Raw genomic sequence first — 27,477 nt, forward strand, 5'->3', positions numbered from 1 at the left:
GACCGGCTGAGCGAGGCTGGCGAGTGCGCCCGCACGCACCGGCTGTGAACAGCAGCGTGTCCGCTCAGTCCGGTTACTAAAGACAGCCGTGGAAGGCTGGGGTCGCCTTTCCACGCCGCAGAGCCCAGCTCGGTGCAGCTGAGGCTGGCCCCTCCCCTCCCTCCCCCTCGCTCTGGCCGCAGCCGAGGCTGCCCCCTCCCCTCCCTGCCCTCCCTCCCCCTCGCTTTTTCTTGCTCACACTTACTCTCCCCAACCACATCAAGTAAACAACTACCACCAAACTATCCATTACACGGTGGGGCCCAAATCACGCTCAACGGGTCTCTGAAAACCCAGCAATCGAAGGCGTCAAAATCAAGGTAGCGGGCAGCAGGGTGTGGACACCAACAGCCACCCCCGCCCTGCAGCCCAGCCCGGTCTGCTCTGCACTGGCCGCTTGCGGGGTCCCACGGACCCCGGGAAGCCGCAGAGCAGCGCCTCAGGTTTAAGGGACAGGGTGGACGCAGGACCTCAGCTCTTCCTGGTGGGATCGAACCTGCGGACTCACCACACGGCACTGCCGCACGAACCAAAGCGCAAGACACGGCATTTTCCGAGTTTCCCTACTGCTGGTTTTTAAGATCTGGGGTAGACGATGGCTCAGCGGTTAGGGACGGGCACCGTTCTTGAGGAGGAGCACAGCAGCAGGCGGCCATCAACTAAGTCCTTCTCGGCCGACCTGAGGCGCTGTCCTCCATACACACAAACCCGCTCAGTCCAAATTGTTCTTTTAAAGTGTTAGCGGTTCTGGGTTGGTATTTTGGAGGAAGGAGTGTGATAACCCAAAACAAACACAGCTTGTCTTGTCTTGTGGTCTAGGCTGGCCTTGAACTTGTGGCGATCCTCTTGCGCCAGCATCCCAAGGCTGCAAGTACAGAAGGGCCTGCCTATGAAGAAAGCGATTCTGTTTTTCGCTTTCAAGGCAGGCTTCTCCGTGTGGTCGCGGAGCTCACTGTGTAGACCAGGCTGGCCGCAGACGGAGGTCTGCAGGGTTAAAGGCACGCCCGGGAACGCCTGGCTGAGAGCGAGTGCCAACCTGCTACCCAGCAGGCGGCGCGGCCTGGGAGGTAGAAGGAAATCCCAGGAAGCCTGACCCGCTTCACACCGGGAAGGCGGCGGCCCAGAGGCCTTTCAGACTCCTGGGCGAGTCCGTGAGGCGGACGCCACCCCCCACCCCGCCTGGCGCTGGCGGGTAAGACCCGGGGCGCAAACCCGGGAACAGGCGGCCTACCCTGGGGAGGGGACGCGGAAATGACGTGAGGCCACACGCGCGGGAAAACGACGCGCTTTACTCACACCGGCGTCACCGAGACCCAAGCAGCCGCGAGCTCCCTGGTCGCTATCCTTTATTAAGGCCCCGCGTGCTCGCGGGGCTCCAGCCAAACCAGACAGGTCCCCTAAATACAGCAGGAGGCCTGGGGGGAAGGGAATGACTCAGGACCCGCCACACCGCCACGGAAACAGAAACCCACCACGGACAGACGGACGGACGAGAGCCGGGGAGCACACCCCTCGCTCTCGGCTCTCTCCCCTTTTGCACCCACTCGGAGAAGAAAGTCAAACCCTGGCTCTGCACACACAGCCCACCCCCCACCCATAGCAGCGTTTGTGGGGCGGCCCCGGGCGACCTCCCTCGCTCCCAGCGGCTTTGGTTTGCTCCTGGCACCTCTGGCCCTCTCCCTTCTCGGCTCCCGCCCTCAGCCTCCTGGCACCTGCGCGGACCTTCTCGTCTCCCTCGCTCTCTGCTCTCCGGCCTCCCTCCCGGGGCCCCTGGGAAGCAGCATCTGGGCACCGTCCTCCGGCGCCCGCGCGCTCACACGGCCGCCCCGCTCTCCTTGAGGTCGGGGGCCGAGCGCTGCCGTCTCATGCGTGGAGGGGTGGTGTAGGGGGGGTAGCGGGGCCCCGGGCGCTGGGCGGGGTAGGGCTGGGGCTGCTGGGGGTAATAGTTGTGCTTCTTCGGCTGGAAGTGCTGGGCTTCCGCCTGGGCCGGGCCCCCTCCCCGAGAGCGGCCCCCGCCGTCGAGGGAGTTCCTGCGAGGACGGTGGGGCCTCCGGGGGCTGGGGGGCCTGCGCGCGGGCGCGGGCGCCTCCTCGGGGGGCTGGGGCGCCGGGGCCTCCGCGCCGCCCACGCCCGGCCAGGACTCCCGGTGCTGGGGGTTGCTCTTGAAGGGGAAGCGCAGCTTGCAGTCGTGGGGCGGCACGAAGCGGGCGGGCGGCCGGCGCAGCCCCCCGCCCCGGCCCCCCGCGCCCTGCAGTCCCTGCAGCCGCAGCTGCTCCTGCTTGAGCCAGCGCAGGCGGCCCCGGCGGAAGGCGGGGTCCTCCTCCATCAGCCGCGACACGCGCTCCCAGCTGGACAGCGGCGGCGACGCGGGCCGCGCGGGCTGTGCGCCCGCCTCCTCCGCGGCCTCCGGGCCCTCGGGGGGCGCCCAGGCCACCAGGGCGGCCTCTTCAGCGTCCTCCTCGAGCTCCTGGAGAGGGACGGGAGAAAGCCGTGAGCCGAGGCCCGGGCTCCCTCGGCCGCGTCGCCGGGCCCTGCTGGCTCCCCTGCCCAGCAGCCCCTTCTGTGCGTCCACCGGTGACCACAGCAGCCGCTGCCAGCACGGCGGGGGAGGGAGGGCAAGGGCGGCCACCGTGAGCCTCGGCCTGTGGGAACGCAGCGGAGCAGAGGCCCGGGGTGCCAGCCCACCCCACGGCCGGAGCGGAGGACACAGGGCAGAAGCCACACTGCGGGGGCCGCCTCTGGTAACCCCAAGTCGAACTCCAACCGGCTGTGGTGTCCCTTAGAAGGGCCCGAACCCCGTGTGCACATGACCGGGCACTTGCAGACAAGCCAGAGGACGCCATCACCGCTCCGTCTCTGCAGAGCTGGGGGGGAGGGGGGCCGGGCGCGCACACCCAGGAACAGGCTCCCCGTGACGGCTCTCAGCGGGGCGTAAACACACACCGCCACATCCGGGCTGGTGAGCCTCACAATCTGCACTTGTTTTGAGGTGTAGCGCAGGCTGGTCTTAAACTACTGACCCTCCCGGGTCTGGCCCCCAACGCTGGGATTAAAGGATGTCCCCAGCACACCCAGTCTAGAGCCTGTGCAGGTCTGAGCATGGGTGCAAGCGTGTGGGCGCACGCGTGTCCTGCGCGGGTCGGCTACCTTGCTCTCTGAGACAGCGCCCCTGCTGCCCCGGATTCACAGCAGGCTGGGAGGGTGGCCAGCAAGCCGAGGTTTGCCTGTCTCCGCGCCCTCTTGCCACCGCTCTGGGATAAGTGGGCGCCACCGTGCCCAGCTTTTTTGTGCGGTTCTGGGGCTCACACTCAGATCCTCAGATCACACTCAGATCACAACCGAAGCCTACAGAATCTATTTGTTTGTTGAGACAGGGTTTCTCTGTGTAGACCTGGCTGTCCTGGACTCACTCTGTAGCCCAGGCTGGCCTCAAACTCACTGAGATCCACTTGTCTCTGCCTCCTCAGTGCTGGGATTAAAGGCATGCGGCACCATACCCAGCTGTGTTTTTTGTTTTGCCTGCATGTATGTCTACACCCTGTGAGCGCTACCTGCCGACCAGAAGTGGGTGCTGGTGCTCCTGACAACCCTGAGCTGCCAAGTGGGCGCTCGGAACTAAACTCTGGTCCTCTGGAGACTGAAGCAAGATGCCATTCATGAACTATCAGAAAACCAGAAATAAGCCTGTTCACCTTCAATGAGCCTTCTCAAGTCAGGGCAGGAGGCTGGGACGTGGGGAGGAGCTGGAGGAGGAGGGGATGTGGGAAGGGCTGGAGGAGGAGTGGAGGAGAGGGGCGGGCGGCGGAGGGAGGCTGGGATGTGGGGAGGAGCTGGAGGAGGAGTGAAGGAGAGGGGCGGGCGGCGGAGGGAGGCTGGGACGTGGGAAGGGCTGGAGGAGGCGGGGAGCGGCCGGCGGCGTCCTCACCTGCGTCAGGGGGATGACCCTCTCCATGCGCAGCATGCGGTCCCGCAGCGCCTGCAGCTCTCGGTCCTTGCTGCTGTTCTGCAGCTTCACCTCCTGAAGGATCCCCGTCAGCTTGTCGATGTGGGCACGGAGGTCCTCCACCTCCGCGCCGCGGGCTCCCTCCTCGCCGCCTCCGCCTCCTTCCTCTTCTCCCACAGTGTCCCAGACGTCCCTGGCCACGGCTCTCCAGGCATCCCCGGGGCCCTCGGGCTTGCCGTAGGTGCGGCACAGCTCGCGCATCTTGAGAGCGGCCAGGGCCTCGATTTCTGCGCGTCCGTGGCGGAAGTCGGCCAGGGCCACCTCGTAGCATATCTCCTTGACGGCCTGCATCTTCAGGTCGGCCATGGTGGCCCAGCGAGGGTCTTTGCCCTGCAGCCGCCGCCGCTGGGGGATCTGGTACACTCTCCGAGGGGCCCTGCGCTTGCCGCTGCTGGGCAGGCCGCAGCGCTTCACGATGCTCTGCACGGTGGTGGGCGGCAGCTGCTCCCGCAGGGAGGAGATCAGCCGCCAGCTCTCCTCACACGAGCGCTTGTCCGAGTCTTCCCCGCTGTCAGAGTCCGCATACTGGGCGGAGAGAGGGAGAGGGGGCTGAGCACGCCGCCGCAGGGACCGCGCTCGTACTGCGCCGCGCAGGGGCCTGTCTAGACGCCGTGTCTGAGGCCGACCGCGCACAGCCGCTGCCAAGTCTAGGAACAGCAGCAGCTGGCTGAACTCGGGCACAGATGGTCCTGGGCCACGTAACTACAGAGCTGTGTCTGAGAACTGTGTCCCAGCGTGATGGTATCGCTGCACGCTACAGCCTGCACCGAGGGAGGCCGCCCCGGCCGCCCCAGCCGCCCCAGCCAGCTGGTCGGTCTCCCGGGCCTGGACACATGGCCTGTCACTGGCGGCCCTGTCATTACGCAGCAAATGACTATGTAGCACTGTCAGGATGAGGCTCAAAGTCCACGTAAGGAACAATCTTACAAGAATGACAGTGCTTGAGAGTGAGGCGAAGAGGCCCAGAGCCACCGGCGCGTAGGAGCCTCGTCAGCTGGGAAGAGTGCTGGTTCCCATCTCTCTCCCAGCTTCTCCTCGGTGCCACCGAAGACACCAAGAGCAAAGGAGGCCCAGCTGGTGCCAGCCTCACTATTTCCCTCCGCTCCTCCAGGCCCCGCCCCTCCCGCAGTGCCCCCTTACCCCTCCAGGCCCCGCCCCTCCCGCAGTGCCCCCTTACCCCTCCAGGCCCCGCCCACCCCTCCAGGCCCCGCCCCTCCCGCAGTGCCCCCTTACCCCTCCAGGCCCCGCCCCTCCCGCAGTGCCCCCTTATCCCTCCAGGCCCCGCCCACCCCTCCAGGCCCCGCCCACCCCCGCCCTCACCAGCCGCTGCTGCTCCAGCAGAAGGTCAGCATCTTCCTTTTCTTTCCGGTACTGGTTCTCCAAGTCCTGCAGCCTGGGAGCAGACAGAAGGAGAAGCTGTGAGGGTCTCGGAGCCACCTCCGTGGGGGCCAACAGGAGAGCGCTGGCGGCCTCCTACCTCTTCTCCATCTCCAGTTTGATATCGATGCCTTGCTGCTCCAGCAGCTCCTTCTGGGCAAAGTTCCAGTCCACAGGCTCCGAGGGCGGGCCTGGGGGCGGGGGGACCCCGCGCTCTCGCTCCAGCCGTGCTTGCTCCGGGTGGTTGAAGCGGAAAACGTGGTTCTTGCCCATCACAATCCTGTTTCCTGGAAGGGGAAGAGGGCAGCGGAGACCAGCTCAGCCACAGCAGCAAGGCCGCCCCATCGGGCCCTCGATGCCAGGGGCCCCTCTGTCCCACAGCCAGTCACGGAGCCGGTCCCCCGCCTCCTACCTGACTTCAGCACCAGCGGCTCCGTCACCAGCTTCCCGTTGACGTAGGTCTCCGCGCCTTCACAGGGCTCCAGCGTGACCACCACTGGCACGGGGGAAAGGGAGGAAGATGAGCCTCTCGGCGAGCCGGCTCGCTCCCGCTCCCGCCGCGCCTCACCCCACTGCGCGCATGCACCAGTTACACCCCAGTACCTGCAGGGGTGCCACAGCCCCTCTGGTAGCAGGCAGCACAGGAAAAGAAGAGCAGACGGAGGGTTAGACACCCGACCAGGATTCCCAGAAGCCTCTGCGGTGGCTCCTACCCACCCACCCCGCGGCCCTAATCACGCAAGAAACTATCGTCCTCTGAAGGCTTCTTGGGCCGGGCCCCACCCGCCTGCCCTCCAGGTGTAACTGCCCCTCAGGTCCTTAATGTCATCTCCAGTGTGGCCCACGCGCCTTGCGGGCACTGTCCAGTGCTTTCTGCAAATGGCTGTCATCCCGCTCATGTTCTCAAGTCACAGCAACACAGGCAAAATAGAGTCAGGAGCTGAGGCAGAAGGACTGTGGCAAGTTTGAGGTTCGCTAGCCTGAACTGCGTAGCGAGTTTGAGCTCAGCCTGGGCTACATGGCAAGACTCTGCCTCAAAAAGCAAAAACCCATCCCAGACAGCTGTCCATCTCTGAGCTGCTGCTTGCAGGGGCACAAAGATACACAAAGCAGAGGTACCAGGGGGCGGGAGAGACGGCGCAGAGGGTAAGAGCACTGGCTGCTCTTCCAAAGGTCCTCAGTTCAATTCCCAGCACCACGTGGTGGCTCACAACCATCTATAGTGAGATCTGGTGCCCTCTGCTGGTGAGCAGGTGTACACACAGGCAGAACACTGTATACATAATAAATAAATCTGAAAAAGTACTAGTCAGGTGGTCATGGCACACACCTGTGATCCCAGCACAGGAGGCAGAGGCAAGTGGATCTCTGAGAGTTTGAGGCCAGCCTGGTCTACAGAGTGAGTTCCAGGACAACCAAGGTTACACAGAGAAATCCTGTCTTAAAAACCAACCAACCAACCAACCGGACAAACAAAGACCCTCTAGTTCCAAAGACCCAGGATCCATGACTGCTGAGCCAGAGACAAATTATCTAACTTTTGGGGTTTTCTATAAATTGGGATAATGAAGTCTTTATTCCAGAGGAGTGTAAGATATAATAATGATAATATGCAAACATCATTTATTCATTCATTTCTGAGTCTCACTGAACAGTCCTGGAACTCTTATTATATATACAGACCAGGCTGGCCTCGAACTCACAGAGATCTGACTGCCTCCGCCTTCCAAATGCTGTGATTAAAGCTGTGTGTGTGTGAGAGAGAGAGCCAGAGAGTGAAGGGGGAGGTGGAAGAGAGGCAGGCAGACGGAGTAGAGCTTAAATTCAGGGATGTATCACCCAGCTATATACTCTGCCCAACTTTTTTATTTTTAGACAGGCTCTCACTACGTAGCCCTGGCTGTCCTGGAACTCGTTCTGTAGACCAGGCTGCCTCTGCCTCCCGAGTGCTGGGACTAAGGGCATGCGCCACCAAGCCTAGCTCTCAACCCAGATTTTTCTTTATTTAAACTAAAAGTAATCAAGAACCACGGAAATTAGGATGACGTGTAGCATCAGACAGAGGAACAGGCCACTACTGATGCAGAGGCCAGAGGCCAGGAGAGGTTGTGACAGGTGACTAAATGTCAGGAAGACGGAATGACATGTGGACAGGCAACATGGCATGACCGAGGACAGGAATGGGAGGGGAGGCAGGCTATCTCACCCTTATTTTCCACCAAGGCGTGTCCATCAACATCCCAAACATTATGCTCCTACTGTACACCAGGAGATAACCCGGATCCCTGATCTCTTAACCTGGCTGCTAAGGCAGATGACAGCCAGGTAATCTCGGGCCAGTGAAGATGACCCAGCAGGTTCAGCCGTTTGCTGCATGCCCAATGAGTTCAATCCTCCCAATTCACACGGCGCGTGCACACGCGCGCGCGCACACACACACACACACACACACACACACACGCACACACACACACTACAATTTTTAAACGGGACAAATTTAACTTGTTTGCTTGTTTTTCCAGACAGGGTGCCTCTGTGTAGCCTTGGTTGTACTTGAATTTCCTCTTTGGACCAGGCTGGCCTCCTACTTACAGAGATCCACCTGCCTCTGCCCCCCCGAGTGCCGGGACTAGCAGTGTGCACCAGTGGCGATTCTGACAGTTTTTAGAAGCAGACAATCTACTGACTTCTCTGAAGACCAGGAACAGGTGTGGCGGGACAGAAAGAAATGGGGCCAGGTGAGGGGCCTGCTCCAGACCAGCTGGCAGAGACTCTTTGCTCCCCTTTGGAGACAGGGAGAATGGCCTTGAACTCCTGGCCCTCCGCTCCCCACACACGCCCACCTCTCTCCCCGGGTGCTGGGATCACGGACTGCGCCACCACACTCAGCTGTGCCAGACCTGAAGCTCAAACTCACAGTTTCACACATCCGACTCCAGCACTCTGCCACCTCAGCTGCGTTCCCGGCCCTCTCCTTTTGGAGCCTCAGGGATCCAGCAGCCAACGGCACAGCCCCTGCAACTGTGACTGTGCTGGGACTCCGTTCTGTTTTCCAGGGCGAATTACCTAACCTGGGCCCCTCAGCTCTGTTGTCTGTGAGCTGAACAAGACAATTGTAAGAGAAAAATAGATGGTCGGTATGTAGCTCCTGCACGTGCCCGAGCCCGCCTGTCTCTGCTCGTCCCTGGTCAAGTCTTAAAAGGCTGTTGTAAGAACAACAGCCCAGATGGACTAAACCTTTACAACCTACCCTTTGGGGCACAAAAACACTGGCTAGTTTTTGTTGTTTGTTTTTCGAGACAGAATTCCTCTGTGTAGACCAGGCTGGCCTCGAACTCACAGAGATGCGCCTGCCTCTGCCTCCCTGAGTGCTGGGGTTAAAGGCGTGCGCCACGCGCTGCCACTGGCTGCTTTTTACTGTGATCGACGCCACAGCCCTGCACGTGCAATGCCTGCCGTCTCCACATCAGGCACTCCCGGAATGTGGGCTTCACAGGGCCTCACGGACTTGATCGTCTTCCTCCCCGAGCCTACGCCCGGGACAACCACAGAACAGGAACTAGGCAATAGCTGGCTGATCTGAACTGATTCAACAGCTTTCAGCCGAAGCCGCAGGAAGCACTTGCTCACCACTGGGGACCTGAACCAGAACAGAATGACTGCGTCAATCTGCTGACCTTGGCCCACACCTAAACCTGAGCTGTAAGCCACAGGACAGGCTTTCTTCTTTTTCCTTTTTAACCGTCTCTACACAGTCTAGGCTGGCACCCAACCCCTGGGCTCCAGGAAGCCTCCTGCCCCGCCTCCCAAGTAACTGTGACTGCAGGCATGTGCACACACACACCTCGCCAATTCTTAGAGCCTGCTGCAGCCTGCAGACCAGCTCTGCATCCCCAGAGGCTCGCTAAGAACCGGCTGTGCAGCCAGGCGTAGTGGCACACACTACGGTCGCAGACCTCAGAGGGCAGAGGCCGGTGGAGCTCTGTGAGTTCAAGGCCAGCCTGGTCTACAAAGGGAGTCCAGGAAAGCCAGGGCTGCACAGAGAAACCCTGTCTCGAAAAACTAAAATAAGAAGAGCTGGCTACGGTAACAATGCAGCCGGGGCGGTGGGAGAACGTGGCCCTTCGGCGCTCACCGGCCATCCAGTCCAGCTGTGTCACCCACTGAGCTTCCAGGGTCCTGAAAGACCATGTCTCAGAGAAAGTGGAGAAGTGATTAAGGAGGACAAGTAACACCAACCCCGGGCCTCATTATGAACACACTCACACAAGCACACACATACACACACACCCACACAAGCAAGCACGCACAAACACGCACATCCACACAAGCACACACATCCACACAAGCATGCACGCACATACACACAGGCACATCCACACAAGCACAAACACACCACACAAGCATGCACGCACACACAGGCACATCCACACAAGCACACACCCACGCACACACACACACAGTGCTGGAGGCCAGGCATGCACCCTGTGATCCAGTCTTTGGGGGGCCAAGGCAATAGACTGGGAGACCCAGGTCACCGTATACAGAGACCCCAAAGCGAACAGAAAACCTAGAGGAGGGGGCTGGGGGGTGTAAGGACTCCTCGAGTGTGCACAGGGCTCAGTGTCACGGTGCTTGTCCAGCAGGCACGTGGCTGAAGCCCCGAGTTCAATCCAGACAGCACGAAACACACTACCCTGCACAGTGCTCTGCTGATGGGTCACACGGCTGCCGCCCTCGGAACCTGGCGTCTTTTTTGTTTGGCGGACTGCTTTTCAGATGGGTGTATCTTTGTAGCCCTGGCTGGCCTCGAACTCACAGATTCTCCTGCCTCTGTCTTCCAAGTGCCCTGATTAAAGGCCTGCACTGCCATGCCTGGCCAGAACCTTCGACTCCTAAAAGTTTTACAGTTATAAAGTTCCCCGAAGCTTTGCAGCCAGTTCTCAGGAACCACTGTCACCATAGCTGAGTCAGCGTTTCCCACAGAGCAGATTCAGGGGCTCCACCGAACAAACTTGGGCTTCACACACAGTACCCGCAGTGCTCAGGGAAAAGAAGAAGGAAGGAAGGCAGCACTTCATCTCCTCCTCCACACTCCTCCAGTGCACAGCAACGCGCTACCTGTGTCCCCACCACATGGAGCCGGCCCCCTACACCGCCTAAGCCCACACACACAGAGAGCCCCCACACCACCTGAGCCCCCCACACACAGAGAGCCCCCACACCGCCTGAGCCCCCCCACACCGCCTGAGCCCACACACACAGCCCCCACACCACCTGAGCCCCCCACACACAGAGAGCCCCCACACCACCTGAGCCCCCCCCACACAGAGAGCCCCCACACCGCCTGAGCCCCCCCACACCGCCTGAGCCCACACAGAGAGCCCCCACACCACCTGAGCCCCCCACACACAGAGAGCCCCCACACCACCTGAACCCCCCACACACAGAGAGCCCCCACACCGCCTGAGCCCCCCCACACCGCCTGAGCCCACACACACAGAGAGCCCCCACACTACTGTGTCCCCACACCACCTGAGCCCCCCCACAGCCCCCCACACCACCTGAGCCCCCCCACAGACCCCCACACTACCTGAGCCCCCACAGAGAGCCCCACCCACACCGCCTGAGCCCCCCCACAGAGAGCCCCCACACCACCTGAGCCCCCCCCACAGAAAGCCCCCCACACCGCCTGAGCCCCCACCACCACCTGATCCCCCATACACCACCTGAGCCCCCACACACAGAGAGCCCCCCACATGGCCTGAGCCCCCCCAGAGAGCCCCCCACTACTGTGTCCCCATGCTACCTGAGCCCCCCACAGCCCCCCCCACTACTTACCATGAGCTCAGCACTGCAGAGGGAGGGGTGTGGCCTCCTGTGTGGCTCACTCCCTTCGGGTGGAACACGAGACCCCCCTCTACCTTAGCCCCTGCACGCTCCCCTCCCAGGCCTTACCTTCTCCGTCAGGCTGGGGGAGGCTTCGGAAGAGGCAGTGCTGCTCCCGGATGAACTGCCCGGTCAGCTTGATGTCCACATCCACCTGGCCAACCCTGGGGAACAGCGACCCTTGCTCAGTGTCTCTGTGCTTGGCCTCCGAGTGCGCAGGCCGGGCAAAGGCGTGTCAAGGCCACTCAGCCGAGCAGTACCGAAGCTGGGACCGGAGGCCAGGCACGATCCTTAAAGCCACGGCCTACATCTGCACAGTATCCAGCCTGGGCACAGGCAGCTCTGAGCGTTTTTCTCTCTGTTTTTTTTCTGTGTTTTTTATTTTTGTTTGTTTTGTTTTTAAGACAGCGTTTCTCTGTGTAGCCCTGGCCGTCCCACACGCACTCTGCAGACCAGGCTGGCCTTGCACTCAGAGATCTGCTGCCTTTCTCCCTGGCTGCATGTACCGCTCTCACAGCACCCACACCAGCAGCTCACAACCCCCAGAGCTCCAGCCTCGGGGCATCCAGCCTCTCTGGCCTCTATGGGCACCTACACACACGTGGCGTTCACTCACACACACACGCGTGTAAATAAAAATAAAATCTTTGGGAAGAAAAAGAGCAAAAATCTGGGATAGCTCCAGTGGCCACCAAAACCTGAGTCACTGAGCAACGTGTCAGCGATTCTACAGCCACACCCTAGACTGGGGCGGGGGAGCACCCAGCTACGCCTATTTACCTGGTGACACCATCTTTGATGTGGTAGAGAAGACATTCGGACATCAAGGGGTCCTCATTCAGATTTACCAGGTGGGGAGTCTGTAGGTAAAGAGGAAGAGGCGGTCAGGGCCGAGGGCTCATGATACTTAGCAAGAGTGACCTCACAGACAGGAGCCAGGGCGTGAGTGGACTTCTTCCTGGGGTTCGGTACTGCCCCCTACCCACCCTAGCCATCACACAAGCACCTTCCACTCACAGCCAGGCCTAAATTGCCAGCCTCCCCACCTCCCCCACCTCCAGTCGGTAACCCATCCTGAAGCTCCTTGCAGACGCCCCAGCATGACAGATTACCTGCCGAGAAGCCTTGGTTCCCCCTGCAGCAGCGTTTCCTTCCTGACCCTTTTATTCCCTAGCCCCATCACGTCTCTCCACCAAATCTGCCTTGTACCTTCTGGGGAGTGGAGAAGGTGTGGGGTCAGGAGACCGGCACAGCCCGCCTTCTGCCACACCCTGAGTGTCAGCGAGCATGGGTTACTTCTGATAATTTAAAAGCAGGGCCACTTTCCATTTTACAGTCAAGCAAGAGCTGAGCATGACGTATGATACCCATAACTCCAGCACAGAGCTAAGAGGACAGCCTGGGGTACAGAGCCTGGCCCTGCCTATTAACAAGCCAGCAAGGGAACCCAGCAAATGGGGCTGGAGAGACGGCTCTGTGGTAAAGAGCACTGTCACTCTTCCAAAGAACCCAGCTTCAATTCCCATCACCCACATAGCAGCTCACAACTGTCTGTGACTCCCATTCCAATGGATCTGACACTGTCACCCTAATGCACATAAAATAAAAATAAATAATTATATATATAAACATATATATATATATATATATATATATATATATATATATATATATATATATAAGAACCCCAGCAAAACAAGAAAGTTTCTTCCAGCGGACTCCCTACCTCCCCTAGCCACTTCCCCTCCCTAAGCCTACTTGTCCAAGGCCAGGGTCACTTACTCCAGCAGCCCATCCTGCCCACCGCCTCCCAGACCAAAACCACCCAACTGCTCCCTGGTCCTCTGGCTAGCTCTAGGATAACATCCACCCGAATGCCTGGCTGATAGTTAAGCTGCCTTGCGCTGAAAATGCAGCCACTCCCTGCCTCCACAGCACCCTAGCCTTTGTCTGTCTTCTGTCGCGCCTCCTCCCCACATCTGGGCAGGACACTAAACCTGTTCCCCCACACTCTTCAATGCCACCTGCTGCCACTCCAGGAACAGAGCTTCCCCTTGGGCTGCTGCCTGGCCCACACCGTCCTGCTGACGAGAGGGTTCACAGCCTCCAGTCCACACTGTCTGGTGTCCTGTCCGTCTTCCCAGAGGCTCCTCGGCGAAAAAGCTCTGATCCAGTCTGGCTTCCTGGGGACTCCTCCACATCTGAGTCCCAGCCCACACGTCCAAGCCCCCTTTGAGGGTCTTTTCCCCAGCTCTGTGTCCAGCCCCACCATGTCTTCACACCCAGCATCCTATTTACCACCTCCACCCGCGCCCCCACCTGCCAAAACCATTTCCTTCATGTCCCTCTGGGGCTGTCTCAGATGCCGGCTCCATGAAGCTTTCTGACACCCTCCAACCGAGGAAGCCTTTGCTAGTCAAGGATGTGCTTCAGCTCTCCGCCTCACCTCGGGGAGGCTCTGGGTAGGACAGAGCTGAGTCAGATGCAGTCATGGCTGGCTGTCCCGCCAGGCAATCAGAGCCAACTCAGGGAGGCAAGAATTGGTGTGGAAACACTGCTCATTACAAACGGGGAGAATGACCTGTGTGTGGAATGCCTTTACTCCCAGCACTCAGGAGGAAGAGGCGGGCAGATCGCGGAGCTGGGGCCAGCCTGGTCCACAGACTGAGTTCTGGGCCATCTAAGGCTACACAGAGAACCCTGTCTCAAAACAAAGGGGTGGGGGGCAAGTGCCCCATAGAAACTGCCGACTTTCTCACATCCTTGCTCGGACTGTTTGTTCCTTCATGTTCCCAGGGAGTTGAGTGTTGCACTATTCTGCAGCAACTCACGTGCAAAAGGAAACAAAGGCCAAGTGGGGAGCTCAAGCTCTGTGGGAGAGGCAGCATGGGTGAGTCCTGGGCAAGGAAGGCTCTGACATGCAGCAGGAAGAGTTTCGGAGGGAAGCGTTTGGCAGAAGCACAGGGTGCAGACAGGAAACAGCTCGGAGGGGAGGCCCAGGCCTCTCCGGGGGCCGCTGCGCAGGTGAGCCCGGGACTGCACCCTGAACACCTGCCTGCTTCTCCCGAGCATCTCACACTTGTTGCTGCCAACACCGCCTCCAGGGACTCCCGCGTCTGCTTCCTACATTACGGTGTCAGACCTGTCCTGGGCCTGCCCGACACTGAGGGGCTCTGGGAGCAGACAGTGATCTGTCCCTGGGGAGGGGGTACATGATTTGGGGCAGCGCTCTTCCATTTCTGCTCAGCCCAGGAACGCTTTGTTCAAGTGAAACCTTATCTAGAAGCCTAGGATATCAAGCAGATAAGCAAGGAGCCAACCAGCCCAGCCGAGGGAGGGAGGTCCTCCCCCCCCCCAGCAGCCCTTGGGAAGGAAGCTCAGACTGGAGAATCAGTGATTTGGGAAGCCTTAGGCTAGGTAATAGGGTCCCAGCAAGGAGGCTTTTCCTCAGCCTTTACTCCATCCAGACACACCATGGCTTTACCTGCGTCTCCACCTAACCAAGCCTCCGCCACAGCTAGCCCTACCAAACCCGTTTTGCCAGTAAGTCTAACAGCTGCCCTGTCTTTTCACCATCCGAGAAATGCCCACCTCGCCACCTTAGGGAAGGAAGAATAATCCCAAGACTCCGGTTTGCCGGCTGCACTGACCAAGTCCAGCCAAGAAAGGGTACGGAAAAGGACGAGGGAAGGAAGACAGGCACAGTGGCGCAGGGCTGTGTCTGTCACACCTGTCACAGCTGTAAGCACAAGGACGAGGACTTGAAACCAACATTGACTACACAGTGAGTTCAGGATTACCACCCGGCATGGTGGTGCACGCCTTTAGTCCCAGCACTTGGGAGACAGGCAGGCGGATCACTGAGGCCAGCCTGGTCTACAGAGGGAGTCCAGGACAGCCAGGGCTACACAGAGAAACCCTGTCTCAGAAAACAAAAGAAACAAACAAACAAATCAACCTGGGCTATAGCAGGTTCATGTCCAGCCTAAGCCATGTGAAACCTCAAAAAACAACAACGAACCTGAAGCCAACAATAAAAAGCTGGGTTGGGGCCTGGAGCGGTAAAGAGAAACGGGACTTCCTACAGGCTGCCCTGGGGAATACACAGGGCACTTCGATGGTATAAACTCTGCTTGCATTTATTCATGCTGGTAACTGATTACTCGATCGTGTATAGGTGCCCCAGCGCCACAGTGTTGGTCTGGAGGTGGAGGACAACTCTCAGCAGGCCGTTCTCCCTGACCTCCAGGGTCACGGGGCGGAGGGCAATCCACGGGCTCAGGGCCCAGAGGAATCCACAGGGAAACTTCAGACCGCCGCTGGGTGTGGTAGTGACCAAGGAAGGGGCTATTGTCAATGTGAGCCGGGGCAGCCTGGACTACACAGTGACTTCCGGGCAAGCCTGAGCTATGGTACAACTGAGTTTCTGTCTCAAAAATATCTACAGTGAACACAGAAAGGTCCTAAAATGTGTCTATTTGTAAAGACAAGGCAGCCTGAAGTGCTCGGCAACTCTGAGACGGGGAACAGGAACGAAAGCGCTGGGGTGGGAAGGGTTTGCCTGAGTGCGCAAGCCGCTTCACGCGCAGGCGTGTGGAACTGCGCTCGCTCGGCTCTCCACGGCCAATCAGACCAGGGTGCCTGCGACACCAGCGCTGCTGAGGAGAAGCAGGTGGATCTCGGGGTCCTGGCCAGCCAGTCTAAATCAGCAGTGAGTTCCACATCTGCCCAGGGGCCTGTCTCAAAATAACAGCAGTAACAATAATAACAACGTGAGGGAGCAAGCCACTGAGGGAGCCAGTGACATCTGGCCTGCACCTGGGTACCTGTATGCACAAATGTACACACACACACTTGCACTAGTACATTAATGTCATGGGTCCAATCCCCAGCACTGCAACAAACAAACAAACAAACAAAAATAAAAGAGCTAGGACAGTGTCACACACCTTTAATCCCAGCACTCAGGGAGGCAGAGGCAGGCGGATCTCTGTGAGTTCGAGGCCAGCCTGATCTACAGAGTGAGTGCAGGACAGCCAAGGCTTGTTATACAGAAAAACTATGTCCCGAAAAAAAAATAGAGAGCTAGCTAGCTAGACAGACAGACAGACAGATAAAGTAAAATAAGGCTGGACAGTGGTGCCACACTCCTTCAGTCCTCTGACATGCAGGAGGCAGAGACAGGTGGACCTATGAATTCAAGGCCAGCCTGGTCTACAGAGTGAGTGCAGGACAGCCAGGGCTACACAGAGAAGAAAGAAAAAAAAACAAGATCCATTTTTAAAATTAACTAAATAAAAGCAAGCGGCTGTCGCTCTACTCCAAGCGTCTTCTTCTGAGAGTCTACTCTTACAGAAACAATCTCCTGATTTGGGGTGGGAGGTCTGTGCAGCTCTAGCTGATCTGACACTTCTGACAATTTTCCTGCCCCGGCCTCCTGATGGCTGAGATCATGGGCACCACCACACCTGGCTTTTAACACCTATTTATAAGACTAGCCATTGTAGCATGTTTAGAATATCAGAGAGTGTGGGAAAAAGCAAGGTAACCTTTAAAAGGGAAAGGCAGGCAGCGACTACGTAAAACAGCGAGACGGCTCGGGGGTAAAGCTGCTCGGGGGTAAAGCGGCTCGGGGGTAAAGCTGCTCGCGTCCAAGTCCGGCAACCTGAGCCCCACCCTGCACCCAGGTGGGCTGGACACACCCTGACTCCCAGGAAGAGACTCTGAAGGAGGAATTTTGGGGATCAGCACACACTCTGGGAGGGGGGGTCCCGACTGTGAGCTGACGCGGGAAGGTCTGGCTCTCTGTGGCTCTCTTGTCCAGGCAGCGGACCCTGAAGCCGGGGAAGAGGACAGGTGTGAGCAGAGGCACGAGCAAGGCGAGCCGGCCTCCCGCTCTTCACTCGGATGGGACGTGAGCACTGCTGGCTCCCGCCTAACTGACCACAAGGAGGGACTAGAACGCGCAGCTGTTCCCAGTCGGTGCGCTTTATTACAGACAAGAACCCCACGTAGGAGGAAGGAGCTCAGGCCACGGGGAGGCTGTTAGGACCACCACTCGAGCACAGTGGCACGCCTGCCCTTGTGCGACCACACACAATTTAAAGACACTCGCTGCCAAGCCTGGCAGTCCTAATTTAAGGCCCAGAATCCACACGGTGGAAGGAGAATGGATACCTGCAAGCTATCCGGACCTCCACACACCACACCCATGCACGCGTGTGCACACACATGCACACACACAGATGATGCAGTAAAAAGAAAAATGAGGTAACGAGGTTGGGCTGCAGAGATGTCTAAACTGTCAAGAGCACTGGCTGCTCCTCAGGGTTTGACCCCCAGTACCACATGGCCACTCACAGCCTTCTGTACCTTCTGTCCCACAGGGATCCAGCACCCTGCTCTGAACTCTTCAGGCACCTCATGCACAGATGTAAACACTCACGCAGGCCAAACACCCATAACACATAAAACATAGATAAATCTCAAAAAATAGAGTAATGTTGTGTGTGCATGCAAGTGTGTAGTTAAGGACTGGAGAGATGGCAGAGGTTAAGAGCACTGTCTGCTTTTCCAGAGGTTCCAGTTCAATTCCCAGCACCACATGGTGGCTCACAACCATCTAGAAGGTTTACATGTACACAGGACATTGCATACATAATAAATAAGTAATTTTTTAAAAAAGTGTGTAAAGGCTCAGTGATTCCTTTGCTGAGTTTTTTGGACGGTCTTAACATCACGAAATGACGTAAGCCTCCTGCCAGCTCTCTGTGGAACCTCTACTGACTGACAGCCGGGGTCAGGCTGGCTTCCTGGTGGGACCAAAGTTCCTGCTCCACTCGGACTGGCGTCCGAGTCACCCCTCCACCAGCACACAGCAGTCAGCCTTGCTGGCTTGTTTCGTGCTGAGGGTCCCCGATCTCTACCGCTCCCTTCTTCCTGCTGAGAACTTAACCAGGGCCTGGAGGAGGAGGGAGACCCTGCCACCACACCGGCGCTGTGCTTTCACACCCTTCCAGCTTTTTTTTTTTTTTTTTTCTTTTGCGAGACAGACAGGATGTCACTATCAAGCTCACACTAACTTTAAACTCACTATGTAGCCCAGGCTGCCCTGGCCTTGAGCTCCTCCCACCTGTGCCACCCAATCCTCAGGTGCTGGGGTCACAGGCATGTGCCAGCACATCTGACAGCCCTGCTGACTCTCTCTGGCCACTGCTCCTTCCTACTGACCCGTCCTGTGCCAGCTGGTGAAGTATTTTAAGAACTGCCTCTGTGCCCACTTGGGCCCACCACTCCGGCCTTGCTCTCCCAAGCACCAGCACCGAGGCTGGCCCACACCCCATCTGCTAAAGATGCTCGACTAGCCTCACCCCATCCCTACCCCGCTACCCAGTCTCGTCCATTCTTCAAGCTCCATTCTGCAAACAACCTTCCCGAACAACCCGGCCTCGACATCTCTCGGCCACGGATGGTCCTGACACCCCCGGCCTCCTACCACTGTCACACTCCTCCTCCATCTTCCTTCCCGCTAACTTTCCAAGCACGAGCACTGGACCATCCAGTCCCTCCTCCTGCCCAAGGGACTCCTGAGCCCAGCTCCGTGCCTGTCCTACGCACATGTGCTGGGAGAGCTGGGTCCTACGCAGCTCTGCAGTCCCTCGGGGAGAGCGACCATCATCCTCAGTGGACACTATGCTTGCTGGACACAAGCACATCACACCCCTCTCTCACTGACAATTTGACAGATGGAGAAGGCAGAGATGGCCACGTAACACAGACAGGGTGGGAAATGGAAGAGATGGTGAAGGGACGAGTCAGGGTCACAGAAGCAAAGAAGCAGGATTAGGGCTTCCGTCATACCACGGTCAACCCTTCTCCTCAGAGCTCTCTGGGCCTCTGTGCACAACCTCTCACACACCTTTTTCGGAGAGAAGACACCCACGGTGCCGCCATCCTCCCGGACAGCCACGCCCATCTCAGCCAGCAGCGCTTCTCTGCGAGCAAGGGAAAGGCAGAGGTCAGCCTCACTGCGGCCACCCACGCCTCTGCCCGCTGAGGAGCGCCCTCCACCCGCCCCCATACCTCTCCATTCTCAGAGCCTCTGTCTTCCGAAGCTTCTCCTCCCACGTCTCATTCAGCTCAGCTATAATCTTCTCTGTCTCCTGAGGTGTGAGGACAGATAGAAGGCAAAGCTCAGGACCAGCACCACCCAGACACCACCATAGTCTGCCTTCCCGCACTCCGGCCTTCGTTAGAGCAGCCCCCAGCCTGCCACCCCTTGCTCTAACGACCTTCCCACCTGCAGCCTCTCCATGGCCTCCTCGGGCCCAATCTGGGGCTCAGCACTGGGGGAGAACGGGGGCTCCAGCTCCCCATTATGTAGAGGAGGAGATGAGGGTGAAGCCGGGGCGGGGGGAGGCGGTCCGGCAGGCGGGGCACCTCCAGGACTCCCCTCTTCCACCTTCAGACCTGGAAGGGAGAAGGCGAGAAGGGGGGGTTGAGACGAGAGGAGCCCCGAGGGTCACGGGGAGCCACAGGCGACAGGGAGGTGGCCCTCTAGGGAGAGAGGACGGTGGCTGAGGCCCCAGGGAGGGAGAGCCCGCTGCTGCATGAGGCGGAGCTGCGGTTCTTTCTGCCCTAGTGACTCCCCCATCAGAAGGCTCTCAGCTGGTGAGCTGAAGATGGCCCGCCATGCGCACCTGGCTCTCCCGCTCTGCTGCGAGGATAAGGCGCCATTTTCCTTTAGCCAGGCTTACCCTCCCTCTCTCCCACTGCGCCCTCAGCACTCGAGCCTTCGAGGCGGACCGTAAGAACAGGAGCGTGGGAGCCGAGCCAGTTAGCATGGACCCTGCACTTCCCACATGGACAGCGATTCCTTTTTTTTTTTTTTTTTTTGGGGGGGGTAGTTTTTTGTTTTGTCCTGTTAACAATATAGAACACTTCACGGACCCGAGCGTCACCCTTGCACAGGGCTGCTCGAACCTCCGTACTGTTCCAGTGTTAGTACGGGTGCCCCTGGAGCGAGCACTGGACTGGATCCTCATCAGGGAGGCTGAGCAGTGTGTTAGAGTCCAGCCTGTTAGAGGCCAGATGGTTAAGCCAGAGGAGCCGTGATGTGTGCCTGTAACCCTAATGCGGGAGCAGGGGCGCAGGGCAGGGATGCAACCCTGGGGACATCTCAGGATGTCAAGACAGCCAGGCGTGGCGGCCACGCCCACAATGCACAATGCACCTCACAGCGACAGGAGCGGCTACAGCAGCAGCGGCTCGCAATCTGCGCGGGTCAGGGCCCTTCAAGTCTCTCGTACCCTGCATATCAGGTATTATTAACATTACAATTCCTAACAGTAAGGAAAACTGCGGTTATGAAGTGGCAACAAGGTACTTTTATGGCTGGGGCCACGGCAGGAGGAACTGCATTAAAGGACACGGCATTAGAAAGGTTGGGGACTGCCGGACTCCAGGAAAGTCCAGGCTGTATGCAGTGAGATCCAAAACAAAAGCAAAAACAGGGAAGAAGGCCCGTCGCTCCACGAGGCCTTCCGCCAGACCCTGCAGCGGCCTGTCAGCTTCTGTGGAATCGTAAGCTCACGACTTGCAATGTTCCTTGCACCTGTCGTTTTATTAGCTGCAGAAGCCCCGAGTCTCCCTGAGGAATTAAGTCTGTCCCCGCTCCCTAACTTCACAAGCACCTTCTCCAGAGGTGTGTCCATGTCTCGGAGCACGCAAAGGAGTTAATGGGGAACGGGCCTCCCCACATTCCAAGAGGGGCGAGGACAGCCAGGGGAGCTGGGTGGACGGCTCCCTGGCTGCGCCCCCCAGCGGCCTACCTCCGAGCGCGGAGGCAGACAGCCCCTGGGCCACCAGCAGCTCCCGCAAGCGCGCCACCTCCTCCTGCAGCTCTCGGATGAGCCGGGCGTTGGGGTCTTCGTTGATGACGGCGTTGCACCGGATCTGCTTGGTGCGGTCTGCGTACCTGCAGGGAGACGAGAGTGGAGGGCCGGCCCCGAGAGCCTGCCCGCTCCCTCCCTCCCACCCGAGCAGCCTGGTCCGCACCTGAGCGTGCTGAGCGTCTCCTCGTAATTGATGTCCGCAGGACTCAGGGCTGCGATCATGGCCGTGCGTGAGTTCCCACCTACGAAGGAGAGGGTGGGAAAGCTAGAGAGCTGCAGCCCCAGAGAAGGCATGCTGGACTTGGTGAGGGCACATGGCTGCAACCCCAGGACTCGGCGGAAGCCTGGGACACGAGACGCTGTCTCAACCTCATACATGTACGGGACTGGACTGAGAAACAGGAGTCTGAGAGGGCAATGTCTGACGCAGGGTAAAGCTGAGACTGAGCAGCCAATCAAGAAATGCAGACATGTGGGGGAAGGTGAGTTCCGGGAGAAGCCAGGCATCTGTGAGCAGTCACAGGCCTGTGGGAGGGAGACAGACGCAGCAGTATTTGGGGTCAGGGGTAAATAGGTCAGGGAGGTCTCTGGTCTGGCAGGGTGTAGCCATGACGTCAACACGGGAAACTTCCTATAGGGTGAGCCCGCAGCCAGGCAGAGAAACAGGCAGACAACACTGACTAGAGGTTCTAAGGCTGGCAAGAGATTCTGTAGGGGGGGAATGGCAGGGTCAGCGAAGCGGGGAGGCCCCCCTTACCCAAATTCTCCTTGAGCAGCCAGGTAAGTACAGACTCTCGGTAAGGGATGAAATCTGACTTCCGCTTCTTGGATTGCTGAGGGGGAAAAGGGCAGGTAATCAGGCTGAGTCATCCTCTAGGCCTTCTTTCCTGAGACCTCTCTCTTCCCAACCCTCAGGGCTTACCAAATCTGCCAGGGCTGAGATCACCTTCCCCAGAGTAGTCAGGGACTTATTGATGTTGGCGCCTTCCTGGGAAAGGAGTGTGGAAATGAGACCTTTCTGTCAGTCAGGCCCACAGCCCTCGGCCCTGCCAGCAAGGGTCCAAGGGCATGGTGAGCAGCCTGCCTCCCCACACGGACCCCAAGGCTTCCATCCACCCCTCCAAAGCACCCTCACCTTCAAACGCATCCCCCGGGCCCCTGAGGAGTCGGCCCGCTCGCTCCCAGCCAGGTCTACCAAGCTGATCTTACTGACCTGGGGTTGGGGGAAAGAAGCAGGCAGTGACTGGGGTGGGTAGGCGATGAGAAGGTGGATTAGGGGGCGGCAGAGAGCTGGGTTTAGCAAAGGCTAGACAGCCCAGAGGAGGCGAAGGAGACAAGGGAGGCCACCGTGAGGGGCTGGTAACGCAGTCATTTGTTCATTTAGTCACTTACAAGTACTCACAGGCTCACTGTGTTCCACAGGGGACACAGTGGGATTTGAGCCCTGCTCTGAGAACCTTTAAGGTTGAGCAAACGAGCAGGCACTGTCCAGCGAGAGGGCAAAGGGGGCAGTGGAGGCCCTGAGGAGGCCCTGAGGAGGCCCCACCAGCTCGGGCGGGCAGGGAACCCACAAGCCCCTCCATTCACCTTATGGCGCCTGCCCGCTGGAGAGAGGGCGCTACCTTTTCTGAATCCAGGCCAGTGAGCTGGTCGTGGGAGCGCTGGGTGAAGACGATGGTGAAGACGGCGTGGGAACGGCTGCTGGTCTCATTCATGTTGGTGGCCGCCACGGTTCTGGAGTCGGGAGGAAGGTCTCAGGCCCCTGCCCCTCGCCCTCACCACTCTGCCTCCCTTCCTTCCCACCCCCAAGTAAGGCCGCCGGCCTCACCGCGCCTTATTTCCACAGTCCATGAGATCGGCAATGTCTGCGTAGGAAGTCACAGCCAGTTTAGACAGGTCCTGAACGTAGGGGCCCAGGATGGGGTGCTCCCGAACCCGCAGAGAGCCCCGACTCTTGGGGTTCAAGAGGTCTCGGACTCGCTCGCAGTAGATCTCCATGTAGCTCACCTGGGCGGGAGAAGCCGGCAGGGTGTGAGGGAGCCAATGGTGACGCTGCCGGAGACACTGGCCCTAACTCTACCGGGCAGGAGCAGGTAAGGTACGGCCCAGGTAGCGCAGGCACGGTGCTGGGGCTGAGAGCTGGCTCCGCGCGCTCGCACCAGCCCAAGGTCTAACCATCAGCACCCCACGGCGGAGTGTGCTCACAGCCAAAACCACCGCCCAAAGCCACAGCTGTCACTAACAGCCAGAATTAGGTCCCGAGCTGGCTCCGGAGACAGAGCTCCGTCTTGGTGGACGTCTTCCTACACTCCTGCCCAGGGCCCCGGGCCTCCCGCCCGCCTGTACCACGGCTGGGGCTTACCTCCACAGAATAGGAAAGCTGAGCACTCTGGTTCACGCTTACACGGGAGAAGAGGTCCTCGCAGAGCTGGGGGACACAGAGACGCTCCTGTCCAGGGCATGCCTGCAGCTCCCAGCCCAGGCCAGACCATGTCCCAAACGACCCTTTCCACAGCCCCAAGGGAGGGGTCAGTTCCATCTTATAGACAGGAAAACGCCTCTCAAATTCCACATTCGCCTGCAGTCACAAGCTGGCACCCATGCGGCTAGGATGCAGACCCGTGTCTGCAGCGCCCTCTGTGTACAGGGCGCTGCGGTTCCCAGCCCCAGAGAACTGTGGACAGCTCTCAGTGACTCCCAGCCACAGTAACACTGCCACACAGAGCCCACAGGGAAAACGCACAAAAATAACAGTCAAAAACAGAGTCAAGTCGCCGAGAGAGAAAAGCCCTGGCTCTTCTCTCGGAGCCTGCTGGAGGGTGCAAAGCCTCCCTCCCGAAAGGGCCCTGGGTGTTAGGTTGCGGCCAAGCCTTCTATCCCATCACACTTCCAATCACAAACAGCCCCAGACAGCCGCGTCTTGGCTTACAGCCCTTCTTCCCTGCCGTGGCACCTAAAGATGCTCCCGGCTGCCCAGTTAGGTGGCAGCGTGTACCTGAGGCACAATGCCCTGCTGGCCGGGTTCCTGCCGCCCCATCATGGTGTAGGACTTGCCAGCCCCCGTCTGGCCATAGGCAAAGATGCACACGTTGTAGCCCTCGAAGGCGTGGAGCAGCATCTCCTCCCCGATGTCCCGGTACACCTGCCGCTGAGACGCAAAGTGCGGGTCCTCTGCCTGGCAGAGTGGAGGCAGGGAGGAGCAGCGAGCCCAGTGAGCTCAGGCTCAGTGTCTGTGGCCCAGGCATCCCGACTGCTCTGACTGCCCAGAGGCCTGTGCGCCCCTCACCCTGACTTCCTCCTTCTTATTGTCCCCAATGTTTCCATCCAGGCCCCTGGTGGACCTAATTATCTGGACGGACCCTCCGTTCCCTCTTTTGCTCCTAAACACGGCCCAGGAGTACTCGCTCTACCCAGAGGCCCCTGTCCTCCCTGCCCAGTCCCGGGATAACCCCCTTCTCAGGACCAAACCGCTCTCCCAGGCAAGCTCTTCCTATAGCCCCAACCGCCTCACCGAAGTATGTGACCAATAAGAATAGTCGAAGGTGAAGCTTTTTGGGGCGTCCTTGCTCTGTTTGGGATTGATGATGGCTGAGAAATCAAAGCAAGGAAAGCCAAGTCAGGTCTATCCATTGCCCACTTTCCCATAAGCCCCGAGGAGCCAAGACCCCACTCCCCACCTCTGCCCTAACTCTCTTCCCTTTAATAATCCCCACCCCCTCCAGCCACCAAAGCTAATTTTGGCTCCACAGGACCCGCCCCACTGAGCTGCCTCCCTGGATTGGGCAATGGAGGGCTCCTGGCCAACATTCCCCCTCCCAGGGCAGGAACATGGAAAGGCCAGTCTGCCACCCCCCTTACAGCCAGCCACATGCTCTATGCCCAGCACGGCTTTCCTCCCGGGACGGGCCACAGGCCTGCCCTCCCGCCCTGTGCTCCAGCTGGATCTCTGGACTCACTCACAGGTGGTGTTGCCCTGCATGCTGATCACACACTGGGCATCCCGGCTGGCCTCTCGGGCATTGAAGGGCCGAACCCTCACTGCTACTTTCACTGAGGCACCAGCCATGGCTTCTGAAACTCCTGCCCTCCTCAGCTGAAAAACAGAAAAAAGGGGTGGTCAGAGCCATTGAGAGAACTCCAGGCCTTGCCTTCCTGCTTCCTGAGTCCTCCCAGGACCTGCCCAGCCCCTCCAGGGCTTCGCTCCCGCTCCCGCTCCCGGGTTTGGGCCATCACCCGAGTTACCTGGTGTCCTGGCCCCAGAGCAGGGGGGCTGTATCAGCTCTGGCTGCCACCGGCCCTCGTATGGGAAGCCCCATCCTACTCATGGGGCCTGGCCACACCAGCAAGGCTGTAAGGGAAACGCTGATGGTGGGAGAGGAGGAGCAGGAGGTACCTGCCTGCGGTTCTGTTTAGAGGGTAAGGGATGTGTCAGGACAGTGAGGGGCGCTGCCCCTCTGGAGCGGCTGAACGCAATGTGAATCCAAGGGCAGAGACACTGATATTTTTATTCCTAGTCACTCACAAGTGTTCTGAGCGTTCAGTTAGAGGAGAGGGAGAGCGAGAAAGAGACAGAGATTGGACAGAGGGTGATTCAGAGAGAGGAACACATGGGCAGAGATGCTGGGGGTGGCAGGAAGGGAAGAGAAGGACAGAAAGTTACAGACACAAAGAAAATAAGAGGAATCAGACAAGAGACAAGATTGAGGTCAGGCTGTAAAGGAAAGAACGGCATAAGAAAAGGAAAGCGAGACACAGGGATGCTGAAATGACAGGGAGGGAAGGCTCTGGGGTCAAAACACAAACTGGAAGCCCAGAAAAGAGGTAGAAGACAAAAACCCAATCATAAACCCTAATCTATAATTCTTCTCCAGGGTCGGCTAGGGAGTCCTACACACGAGGCAGGCGCTACTGATGGGCAAAGTCCAAGGGCTAGGGGAATGGCTGGACCAAGGATCCACGAGGCCTGCTTGGGATCCCCAAACCCTAGCGGCAGGACTTCCTCCTCAGGGTCCAGGACAATGGGCAGGGGAGGGCGGGGTCATCCCGTGTGCATGACATCAGCCCCCCCAGGACTCCACGGCGGAGACCCAGAACACCTGCATCTTGAGGGGGCCTCAGTGCAAAGGGGGCTGGGGAAGGGCGGGGGGCTTCCTGAAAGGGAAAAGGAAACAGGTCCCAAACCCCACCTGGAGCTAGTGCTATGGCGTCCACTAGCCTGGGGAAGGTGCCAGGCTGCAGCCTAGGAATGTGGGTGATCCGGGTGTCCACACCCTGGGAGGAGAGTCTAAGCAGCCCACGCCTACGGATACAGGGCGAAGACTTAGGAAGAGTTCAAAGATGCCGCGTCCCCACCTGCAGCCCCAAAAGACTTCCACCGTCTGTCATGCTGGGTTGGGTCTCACCTCACCAGCCTTCCTAGGCAGAGCAGGGGAGGGGTGAAGGGGCTGGTTTATCCCACCACAGGAAGGGAGTCGCCGAAATCACAGAGACTGGCTCAGGAAGAAGAGCCCTGACCCCCAAACCCTGACTAGGGTAGGGAAGGACACCTCCGAGGCTAAGAAGACAGGGGACAGGGCAGAGCGGGGAAAAGAAGCGGCGAGAAGGTGCAGAGGCTTTGCGAACAGCTTTAAGGGCGCACCGGGGAGGAGGCCGCGGCTAGGGTGGGGCCGACCGACCCGAAACGGGGTCTGGGGCACCTGCGCCTTGCCCACCGGCAGTTCTGCAGCAGGCCCCCGCCTGTCCTTTCTGGGCGGCCGTGAGTTCCTGCTCCTCCAGTCCAGCCAGCCGACGGCTGCCCGGGGCCTGGCACCTCTCTGAGCCTCCGCGGGATAAATAGCGCATGATCCGAGCTCTCGCGCCTCGCCCGCCCGCCCGGGTCGTGCAATCGGGACCTCGGAACCCCGGCTCCCCGGCCCTCCCCCCGCCCCAGAGCATTCCTCCGCGGGCGTCCCCTCCCTGCCCCCACCGGCTCTCACCTCGCCGCGGCAGGGCTCCCGGCGGACAGCAAAGGGACGAACTTCCCGGGATGCCTGCGACCGGACACCGGGAGACCGGAGGGCCCAGTCCGGGGCTGCCCCCGCCCCTCGCCGGGTCCCCGGGCGGCGGGCGGCCGATCGCGCCCCGGGGGCGGCAGCAGAAGCGGCGCCAGCGGCCGGCGCCCGCCCGGGCAGCGCGAGCTGGGGCGGGAGCGGGGGCGGGGCCACGGGCGGGCGCGCGCGCGGGCGGGCGGGCGCGCGCCGGCCCGTTAAAGGGGCCGCTGACAGGGGCGCCCGCCGC

At 59.5% G+C, this 27,477-nt stretch overlaps 1 protein-coding gene across 5 annotated transcripts; it reads right to left on the reverse strand.

Annotated features, from left to right (window-relative positions):
* Window positions 1-1,368: 1,368 nt before the first annotated feature.
* On the reverse strand, window positions 1,369-27,388 carry Kif1c (kinesin family member 1C). Of its 5 annotated transcripts, none has more exons than XM_021651597.2 (24): window positions 27,177-27,317; window positions 26,388-26,500; window positions 25,444-25,549; window positions 25,162-25,294; window positions 24,713-24,789; window positions 24,197-24,376; window positions 23,564-23,629; window positions 23,030-23,208; window positions 22,824-22,935; window positions 22,337-22,414; window positions 22,124-22,189; window positions 21,959-22,034; window positions 21,365-21,443; window positions 21,139-21,284; window positions 19,608-19,777; window positions 19,391-19,470; window positions 19,227-19,302; window positions 12,089-12,168; window positions 11,378-11,472; window positions 5,832-5,915; window positions 5,520-5,706; window positions 5,363-5,435; window positions 3,965-4,567; window positions 1,369-2,506 (listed from the first exon to the last, which is right to left on the reverse strand). In XM_021651597.2, the coding sequence occupies exons 4-24, from the start codon at window positions 25,265-25,267 to the stop codon at window positions 1,853-1,855; spliced, it is 3,267 nt and encodes a 1,088-aa protein (XP_021507272.1). In that variant the 5' UTR covers window positions 25,268-25,294; window positions 25,444-25,549; window positions 26,388-26,500; window positions 27,177-27,317; the 3' UTR covers window positions 1,369-1,852. The 5 variants fall into 5 exon arrangements, with proteins under 5 accessions (XP_021507272.1, XP_021507268.1, XP_021507269.1 ...); XM_021651593.2 differs by having other exon boundaries at window positions 25,444-25,606; XM_021651594.2 differs by lacking the exon at window positions 26,388-26,500 and having other exon boundaries at window positions 25,444-25,606.
* Window positions 27,389-27,477: the final 89 nt, after the last annotated feature.

Source organism: Meriones unguiculatus, chromosome 11, assembly GCF_030254825.1.
Source record: "Meriones unguiculatus strain TT.TT164.6M chromosome 11, Bangor_MerUng_6.1, whole genome shotgun sequence".
Classification (NCBI taxonomy): domain Eukaryota; kingdom Metazoa; phylum Chordata; class Mammalia; order Rodentia; family Muridae; genus Meriones; species Meriones unguiculatus.

What these genes read in the sequence shown, in the direction of transcription:
- Kif1c (XM_060363382.1), bottom strand. Translation starts at nt 25,267, where the DNA reads ATGGCTGGTGCCTCAGTGAAAGTAGCAGTGAGGGTTCGGCCCTTCAAT. An exon ending in AGCTTTCCTATTCTGTGGAG is followed by an intron (nt 23,209 to 23,563) that starts GTAAGCCCCAGC and finishes TCTCCCGCCCAG; the next exon opens with GTGAGCTACATGGAGATCTA. An exon ending in GTGTCTTCTCTCCGAAAAAG is followed by an intron (nt 12,169 to 19,226) that starts GTGTGTGAGAGG and finishes CTTTACCTACAG; the next exon opens with ACTCCCCACCTGGTAAATCT.